This window comes from Myotis davidii, unplaced genomic scaffold, assembly GCF_000327345.1.
Source record: "Myotis davidii unplaced genomic scaffold, ASM32734v1 scaffold267, whole genome shotgun sequence".
In the NCBI taxonomy this organism is placed as follows: domain Eukaryota; kingdom Metazoa; phylum Chordata; class Mammalia; order Chiroptera; family Vespertilionidae; genus Myotis; species Myotis davidii.
In genome coordinates, this window is record NW_006297747.1 from 904,758 (window position 1) to 915,125 (window position 10,368).

A 10,368-nucleotide genomic window follows, 5' to 3' on the forward strand; every position below is an offset into this window, starting at 1 on the left:
AACTCATTTTTTTGGTTATTTTTTCTTTGTTAAATGGCATTTAAATATTCTATCTAATAAAAGACAAAAAGGGTAATTGACTGTACCTTCACTACGCTTCCCATTGGCTAATCAGGGTGATATGCAAAATAACCGCCAACCAAGATGGCGGCCGGCAGCCACGCAGCTGAAGCGAGCAGGAGGCTTGCTTGCTCCAGTAATGGAGGAACCCAAGGTTCCTTGCCTGCCATGGCCCGGCTCTCAGCTCCAGTGATCGCAATGAAGTTTCAATTATAGAAGGTAAATAAATCCCAGAATGAAAAAAAAAGAAAAGAAAAAAAGGAGAGGCTGGGAGCTTCAGTCACTGGCCAGGCTGAAAACAGCCCTCAGCCCCTCACCCAGGCTGGTCAGGCACCCAAGCAGGACCCCCATCCTGATCCGGGACACCCTTCAGGACAAACCAGCCGGCCCCCACCTGTGCACCAGGCCTCTATCCTATATAGTAAAAGGGTAATATGCAAACTGACCCTAACAGCAGAAAGACTGGGAATGACTGGTTACTATGACACACACTGACCACCAGGGGGCAGATGCTCAATGCAGGAGCTGCCCTCTGGTGGTTAGTGCGCTCCCACATGGGGGAGCTCTGCTCAGCCACAAGCCAGGCTGATGGCTGCTAGTACAGCGGTGGTGGTGGGAGCCTCTCCTGCCTCCTCAGCAGCGCTAGGGATGTCTGACTGCAGTTTAGGTCTGCTCCCCGCTGGCAAGTGGATATCCCCCGAGGGCTGCCGGGCTGCCAGAGGGATGTCTGATTGCCATCTTAGGCCCAATCCCCCGGGGAGCGGGCCTAAGCCAGGAGGTGGTCATCCCCCGAGGGGTCCCAGACTGCGAGAGGGCACAGGCCGGGCTGAGGGACCTCCCCACCCCCCCAGTGCACAAATTTTTGTGCACTGGGCCTCTAGTATAAAATAAATATCAAAAATATAAGTCTTTGTTTTACTATGGTTGCAAATATCAAAAAATTTCTATATGTGATACGGCACCAGATTTAAGTTAGGGTTTTTCAAAATGCTGACACGCCAAGCTCAAAAGGTTCGCCATCACTGCCCTAGGAGATGTATCGGTGAAGAAATTGCTTCGGCATATGTCTGAGATTTTGTTGCCTTTGGATTCCTCTAGTATTTTTATGGTTTTCTGTCTTACATTTAAATCCTTTATCCATTTTGAGTTTATTTTTTGTTTATGGTATAAGTTGGTGGTCTAGTTGCATTTTTTTGCATGTATCTGTCCAATTTTGTCAGCATCATTTATTGAAGAGACTGTCTTGACTCCATTGTATGTTCTTGCCTCCTTTGTCAAATATTAATTGAGCATATTGGTTCGGGTCGATTTCTGGGTTCTCTATTATATTCCATTGATCTATATGTCTGTTCTTGTGCCAGTACCAGGCAGTTTTGAGAACAGTGGCTTTGTAATACAGCTTGATATCTCCTATCAAATTTCTGTATTCTCGCTCCCATATATTAAGCACTAATTGTCACTTCTAGACAGGGTAATTTTGAGGGCTTATTTCAGCTAGTGTTTCTATATATGTTTCTTTTAGTTCTTAGTTTTTTTTTGTGTGTTTTGTTTTTTGCCTACAGTTTACTTGTCCATAATTTTTAATGACCTTTAAAACTACGCAAAGCCTTCTTCAGAAAGTATTCTTTTATAACATCCATCTGGTTCTGAGTATATATGTATGTCTCTATCTGTGGACCTATGTTGGTAGGTAGGTAGGTAGATAGATAAATGAAAGAAAGAAAAAGGAAGGAAGGGAGGGAGGGAGGGAGGAAAGAGAAAGGAAAGAAGGAAGGAAGGAAGGCAGGGAGGCAGGAAGGAAGGAAGGAAGAAGAGAGAAAAGAAAGAGGAAGAAAGAAAGAGAGGAAGAAAGAAAGGCAATTGCTTGGTTTGTCTTCCGATTTCTACGTGTAAATGTTTTGTTTAGTTCAGTCATTTTCATGTGTCTTGTATTTCTCTGGTAAGGCTGAATATAGGTTTATGATTGGCAGAGACCCTGTCATCTTCTTGTTGTGTCTCTTTGATGTTCGTATAACACAGTTAAACTTAAAACATGCAAACAATTCGTTGTCTTGGCATATACCTCTTCCAAGGAAATACTTGAACCCCTTTGGGCACTTTTTTTTGTTAGATTCTCTAGAAAAGGAGATACGTTGAAGCTACTAGGTGACTCCTAAATTATAGCAAGGTAAATTCTTTTGATACTGATCCTCTGGTTGAATCTTTCTTAATTTTAATTTTAATAAAATAAATATTTTTATTGATTTCAGAAAGGAAGGGAGAGGGAGAGAGAGATAGAAACATCAATGATGAGAGAGAATCGTTGATCGGCTGCCTCCTCTACATCCCCACTGGGGACTGAGCCTGCAACCCAGGCATGTGCCCTGACCAGGAATTGAACCATGACCTTCTGGTTCACAGGTCAACACTCAACCACTGAGCCATGCCAGCCGGGCTGGCTGTCATTTTTAATGTTGAACTCCTGATGTCAGACTCTTTAGATCTTCTGTGTTGACCTGATGGGGTATTCAGAGAAAAATCTTCAGTCTTCTATCTGTAGAGTATGTCTGTCTGACAAGTTCTGAGAAGATTTCCAGGCAGAGCTTTCAGCATATCTTCTAATTTCCCTTTTTGCAGAATGGTGTCTCTGGTTGCTAGATTATAACTTGGCTTGGACTGGGTCCTGTGTTGACATCTACTGCATGCTGTCCATGCAGTAGATGTGAAGCGCATTTCACACGTGGCACAGCAGAGGGCAGCAGTGGCAAGTTGTTCGTCTTCATCTCACTTTTCTTCCAAGCTCATCCTACTGTCCACACAGCTTTCTCCACGCATGCAAGGCTCTTTGAACATTTTATTTAGTTTTCCATTCTGCATTTCAGGCAGTGCTTCTAATTGTTTTCTTTTTAGGAATATGCTGAATGAAACTGGAGTTCTTAATTTAAGAGTTTTATAAAAATAATAAGTAAAAGTAATCATTAGGTAAAGTGAGTAGTTTGCGGGATATTTAATCCTGGTGGCATTCTAGAGGTGTGATTTGAGATTAAAATAAACTTAAAATGTTTTGGTTATGTTTGTAATTAAAGCTTTGGGATGTGAAATCAGCAAATGAGAGGAAAAGCATTAATGTGAAGCAGTTCTTCCTAAGTTCCGAGGAGCCTCAAGAGGATATAGAAGTGATTGTGAAATGTTGTTCGTGGTCTTCTGACGGTTCTAAGATAATGGTGGCAGCAAAAAATAAAATCTTTGTAAGTACCAATATTTTAAAAAGCCAAATTTAAAGAAAATTAAAACTTCTGTTGATTTTTGCATTTTTACATTGTTTATTGAAATAAATAAAGTATAGCTACATGATTTAGCCCTGTGCTCTAGAGGATGTCGATAGGCCTTGTGAGAAAAGGTCTCCATGGTCATACAGGTTTAGGAATGGCATGTATTGCTTCCCTCTTATAAGTAATTAGTGTGTACTAACCTATTTAAGGCTTCAAGAAGTCCTACAGTACAGAAACAATTGGTGTTGTTTAATCCAGTGTTCCTCAGATTTATTAAGAGCATAGAATACTTTCTGTATCACTTCTTGTTGTTTTAAAATTTTGAATATGTTGGTTCAGGTGATTAAAACTTTTTTTTAAATCCTCACCTGAGGACATGTTTTCATTGATCTTGGAGCTAGAGGGAAGGAGAGAGCTAGAGAGAGAGAGAGAGAGAGCGAGAGAGAGAGAGAGAGAGAGAGAGAGAGAGAGAAACCTTAATTGGCTTCCTCCTGTAAGCACTCGAACTCTAGGATCAAACTCGAAACCTGGGTACATGCCCTGACCAGGAATCGAATCTGCAACCCTTCGGTGTACAGGATGACGCCCCAACCACCTGGCCAGGAGTTAGGTGATTTTCAAAGTGCTTTCTTACCCCTAAAATTTTGTGATTTTGTGACTGATAAGCAAAAAATACTCATCAATGCCTGAAGACAATTGTGAGATTTCTATGAAGTAAATGAGGAAGATATGCAAAAAAAGTAAAAGACAAGGAAATGCCTTCCTCCTCTTTCAAATCTAATAATAGCTTATATTTGTAATTTCTTTTCATATAAATACCCGAGGGACAAGAAGATTACAATTGCCCAATGATAATAATGAGACACAAATGAGGTTTAGAACAGCCAAGGAATTTGTTCAAAGTTACATCATGACTTGGAGAGCCAGGTTTTATAGCTCAGCAACATTCCATTCTAACAGTAATTTTAGAAGACTCGAATAAGAGATATTACAGTTTTATTTTTAGCTTTATTGAGGTATAATTGACAAATAAAATGTAAGATATTTGAAGTGTATAATGTGATGATTTGATATATCAGTATACACTATGAAAGGATTCCCCCAATCAAAATAATACAACTGTTATCTCACATGTTTACCTTTTTTTGGATGAGAACATTTAAGTTTTATTCTCTTCATAAATTTCAGTTATGCAATAGTGTTCTTAACTATAGTCACCATGTTATACATTAGATCCTCAGACCTTATTCATCTTATAACTGAAAGTCTATATTCTTTTACTAACTTCTCCCTTTTCCCCTCATTTCAGATATTACATTTTAAAGAACACATTGAAATATACCATGTAGTTATATAAAAACTCACTGAGGGACTGTTTACATTGTTGTTATTATCGATCTAGTAGCTGTGACCCTTGGATCTTGGCTGCTTATAGGTTTATACCCCTTTATCAGGAAACTAAATAAAAATATCTCCTTTTGTCTTAAATTTGTGAAAGACTATAAGAACAGAAAAGAAACCACTACATTTACAACTTGAAGATTACAAATATTTTTTGTTGTAAAATATATAGATGTAAAATTTGCCACTTTAACCATTTTAAAATGTACAATTTAGTGACATTAATCATATTTACAGCAGTGTACAACTGTCACCACTGTTGCTAAAAATATTTTTCATTCCAAACAGAAACTCTAACCCTATAACTAGTATAAAAACTCCATATCCCCTTCTCCCTGGAATCTCTAGAGCCCTCTAATCTAATCTATGATTTTGCCTATTCTTATTTAATGTAAGTGGAATCATAAAGTATTGAACCTTTTGTGTCTGGTTTATTTCATTTAGCATACTATTTTCAAGTTCATCCATATTGGAGCATGTACCAGAACTTTTATGGCTACCTAATTTTTCATTCTATGGATAGATCACATTTTATCCTTTCATTTGCTGATGGACATTTGGGTTGTTTTCAACTGTTGGCTATTATGAGTAATGTTGTGATGAACATTGGAATGCAAGTATCTGTTTGGGCCTCTATTCTCAATTCTTTTGTGTATGTACCTGGAGATGGAAGTGCTGGGTCATAGAGCAATTCTGTACTTAGCTTTTTGAGGAACCACCACATTTTTTCATAGCATCTGCACCATTTATATCCCCATTAGCAATGTACAAGAGTTCCAATTTCTCCATATCCCTGTCAACACTTATTTTTCCTTTATTGTGTTATAATCACCCTATTACATGAAGTGGTATCCCATTGTAGCTTGATTTGCATTTCCGTAGTGACTAATGGTGTTGAGCAGAATTTGAACATTTTAGAAGATATGTTACAGTGAGAGAGGAAAATAGTTTTATATTGCATGAAATGCCTTCTTAGTTGTTTTTTTTAAAAATATATTTTATTGATTTTTTACAGAGAGGAAGGGAGAGAGATAGAGAGTTAGAAACATCGATGGGAGAGAAACATTGATCAGCCGCCTCCTGCACATCTCCCACTGGGGATGTGCTCGCAACCCAGGCACATGCCCTTGACCGGAATCGAACCTGGGACCCTTCAGTCCACAGGCCGACGCTCTATCCACTGAGCCAAACCGGTTTTGGCAAATGCCTTCTTAGTTTAAAAATCTAGACCAGTTCCTTATTTTACCTGCTAAAATAAAGCTACCTGCCCCAGCTGGTTTGGCCCAGTGGATAGAGCGTCGACCTGTGAACTGAAGGTTTGATTCCGGTCAAGGGCACATGCCCAGGTTGTGGGCTTGATCCCCAGTAGGGGATGTGCAGGAGACAGCCAATCAACGATTCTCTCTCATCATTGATGTTTCTATCTCTCTCTTCCTCTTCCTCTCTGACACTAATAAAAAAATATTAAAACTAAAATAAAGCTACCCTACGATCGCCCTTAACTACTTGTAGATCCCAATTTATTACTTTTGGTCTCTCCATTCCCCTCCTCTTATTTCTTTCCAACTCTTTTGTGTTGTTAGTTCACACCTATTGTTAGGTATCTTCTTTTTGCTACTCAATAATCAGGATAGCTGGCTATATCATATTTGCCAAGTTTCCTCTCTCACTCTCAGCCATTAATTTTTAAAAATGACCTGTCCTGGAAGGCATTTTAAGTATGATTCCCTGTCCTTTGTGGTTCACCCCTGTTGCTGTGCTGCTTACCATCTGTGCATGCTGCATTCCCAGGACATTTTCATGGCGTATTCCCCTTTGTAAGACTGCCTTGCCCTTACATTGCTATACTGTATATATATTGGTATCAGTGTTTGTATCATTTGGAAAAATTTTTGAAGAGTATACTCAGCATTTAAAAATATTTCAAAAATTGAAATGAAGTTTGAGTTACTCAAAAGTAGCTCTTCTTTGGTTAAAAAATGGGAAAATGATTGATTGTAATGGAGTAATTTGGTAGCTCTGAAGAGAACTAGAAATGATTGAACTAATTTCATTTTAGCAAGCCTCTGCAATATTTTATTTTGATCATCTTCATCTGTGATTATCCATTTTCTTTTTTGAATAAACAAGCATTAGGAAGAACTGCTCTATATGGTAATTTGGCTACTCCATTTTTTTTCACAGGGGTTCTGTTTCTCTCTAGGCCAGAGAGATCATCTGTGATAAATTTTCTTTTATAGGAAACATGTTTCAAGATGAGTGATATTTTAAGAGTATATATGTGTTGATTTATATCTTACTTATGACTGTTAATAATATACTAATAATCAGTAATTATAGTGTATTTTCAGGATTTATACTTTATATTTGAAATGGTGGGTATTCTTGTAGAAATAAATTTTGATTCAGTTTGGATATAGCTTATTTTTAAAAATATTTTACTTTCATAGCTTCTCTCTTTTTTATGTTGACAGCTTTTTGACATTAATACCAGTGGCCTATTGACAGAAATCCATATAGGCCATAATAGCACCATCCAGTACTGTGACTTCTCCCCCCATAACCATTTGGCAGTGGTGGCTTTGTCCCAGTACTGTGTGGAGGTGAGTAATTGAATTTACGCTGTGAAGTCTGGGTCTCCAGAGGTACAAGGTTGATGAAGAATGGGCTGCTTAAACCATTAACTGCTGAGGATGTTTGCTTGGGAAATTGTGTTTTCTTCATGGCATAATGACTTGTAGCTTTAAACTATATGGCCATCTTTATTACTTTAGCAGGTTAAAGACTTGACTGTATGACAGATCACACTGGGGATGACAGTATTATTCACCAAGTATTTGTTGGATGGGTAGTATGTGCCGTGGTCTGAGGAAACAGTGGAATGACCACTGGTTTTCGAAGCAGAAACAAAGCATCTCTTAAGCAATAGGCATAGGCTCTTCTCTAAAAGTAATGATGAGAGCTGAGTCCAGTTCAGAGTTCTTAGATCACCGAGAAGGATAAGATGGAAAATATATTTATATTTGGTTAATGTAGGATGTTCATAGCTAAGCACTAATGAATAAAATGACTCTTGTGTTTGTAATTTAGCACTTACCCGATAGGTTTATATTCAGAGTCTGTGCCTCTGGCCCCGGAAGAATCCCACCCAGTGAATTGGTATATATTTTTTTAAAAAAGCAATGAATTCCCTGATATTTTTCCTCCAAAGACGGTTTTTCCATGCTTTGTTACTACCCATTTCTTAAGTGGTTCTTACTACCAGGTAATTTGAAGTCCTTTCTGATTACAGCCCAAGAAAATGAGGATGGGCCTTTATCTGGAAAATTATTTGGTTCACAGGTTCTCTTCAAAGGAAGCTTGAATACTGCAAGCACTTCTTCAGTGTTCTGTGCTTATTTCAGCAATTTTTAGTGAGTTTGCCAATCTTGCCCCTTACTCTGAAGGGGTATGTGTATGTGTGTGTCTCTGTGTATGTGTGTAAGTGTGAGAGAGAGAGAGAGTTGCTGAGCTATAGGCGTTCAGTATGGAGAGACAGACGAAATGAGAGTGAATGGATGAGTTCTGTAAGCTCCTCGTAATTCTAAGTTCAGCAGTGCAACTTAGAATTTCCCTGCCAAGAATCGTTCCAGTGGGAGCAGAGGCAGTGAGTGTGAACAAACTCCAGTCCTATTTGAAACAGTGGGGAGTAGGGTGCTGTGGGCAGTGTTCTCTTTGGTAGAGGCCTTGGATTGAAATTTTCAGATCTGCTAGGAATCTTGCACCTTACCTGGAGATCCTCAAGGTAGGTATGGTTGGAAATTTCCCCTTTCTGGATTTTTTTTTTTAATCCTCACCTGAGAATATATGTTTTGTTTTTTTAAAAAAAAATCATTATTATTATTGATTTTGGACAGTGAGAAAGGGAGAGAAAGAAACATCAATGTGAGAGAGAAATATCGGTCTGTTGCCTCTCTTACGTGCCCTGAGTAGAGATCAAACCTGCAACCTTTTTGGTGTAGGGGACAATGCACCAACCAACCAGTCACCTGGCTAGGGCCTGCTCTGGGTTTTGTCAGGATTTTTAGGAGGTGTGGAGTTGCAATCCATCTTTCTGCTTTTCCTGTCACTTCTAAAATCTTTATCCTATTCTTAGAAAGCTCCTGGGAACATTATCTTTAATTCTTGAAATACAGGGATGAGGTTTGGGAGGTTCAGGGTAACAAAGAAATGATGGGGGGAGAACTAAAAAGGAAGAGAGGGAGGATTTCAAGGGAGATTTTTCAGTAGTATAACCACTTTCATCTCTGTGTCCCACACAGAGATGGACTCTAGAGATAAGGCAGAGAAAATTTCATGTACTTAATTTGTAGCCATAGAACTCACTGATTGAAAACCACTGGGCATGTGATGAAGCACTTGTTTGTCCATGCTATTCTGAAATCATAAAGTAGGTCTGTAATTCAGAGTGTAATGAGAGGAACTCGGGCACATATGGTACTTCATTAGACTGGAATATATTTGAGTCATTTACAGCAGTACTGAGGACAGAATACAGCCAGGCTGGTGGTAGACACTGACAATTTGTAACAAGCATGAATAACAGGAGAAATGTGTACATGTACAATTAGTACCTTCATTTGTTACAGGATTTTGCAATCAGTTGAAATGAGGATTAGATGACAATGGAAAATAGTCTGAATATAGAACCTTCTTGTGTTTATCTATTTTTTAAATTGATTTTTAAAAAAACACATAAAACGTTTGCATGATTCTAAACCAAAGCTTTATAATAAGTTATACTCAGAGAAGTCTTGCTTTCATCATTATCCCTTCCCGTCCACTCTTTTCCACCCCTGTCCATAGGTAACCATTTTGGTTTTTGTTTAACATTCCAATGTTTCTTTTTGCATATATGAGCAAGTATTTATATGTACTTTTTATCTCCACATTTGTATCCATTTATATACTTACTGTTTCTTATTTTTTTGTATTGCATAGTGTGTATATACATATATGTGTATATTCTTCTACAGAAATATAGATACTCGGCTTTGTTTTTGTAAACAGCCTTGCCCAGAAACTAGTCATTATCAGGATGCTTTTCTCATTACTGTTTTTGGCCTCATAGTATTCCATTCAATGGGTAATATATGTAATTTATTCAGTTGGTCCTGTTGGTCATTTGAGTTGTTTCCAGTTTTTTGCGATAAAAAATAATAAAATGCTCTGACCAGGTGGCTCAGTTGGTTGGAGTGTTGTCCCATGCACCAAAAGGTTATGGGTTTGATTCTAGTTAGGGCATACACCTAGGTTGTGGAACCTATCCCTAGTTGGGATGTGTACAGAGGCAATAATAAATGGTTTTTTTCTCTCTGTCCCCCTTTCTCTCAAATTAATAAACATATCCTAGGGCAGGAGTGGGCAAACTTTTTGACTCGAGGGCCACAATGGGTTCTTAAACTGGACCGGAGGGCCGGAACAAAAGCATGGAGGGAGTGTTTGTGTGAACTAATATAAATTCAAAGTAAACATCATTACATAAAAGGGTACGGTCTTTTTTTTCAATAGTTTTATTCATTTCAAACAGGCCAGATCCGGCCCATGGGCCATAGTTTGCCCATGGCTGGCTTAGACCCACTCCCCTAAGCTGGCAGTGTCTGCCCCTGGTGGTCAA

General features: G+C 38.6%; 1 protein-coding gene across 1 annotated transcript in view; it reads left to right on the forward strand.

Moving 5' to 3' along the window:
• The window catches only part of APAF1 (apoptotic peptidase activating factor 1), a 100,843-nt gene that overhangs the window by 60,995 nt on the left and 29,480 nt on the right, over positions 1-10,368 (forward strand). The window contains exons 17-18 of the mRNA XM_006773338.2: positions 3,126-3,287; positions 7,187-7,315. Coding sequence (XP_006773401.1) covers positions 3,126-3,287; positions 7,187-7,315 — 291 coding nt within the window. The remainder of the gene's footprint in view (positions 1-3,125; positions 3,288-7,186; positions 7,316-10,368) is intronic.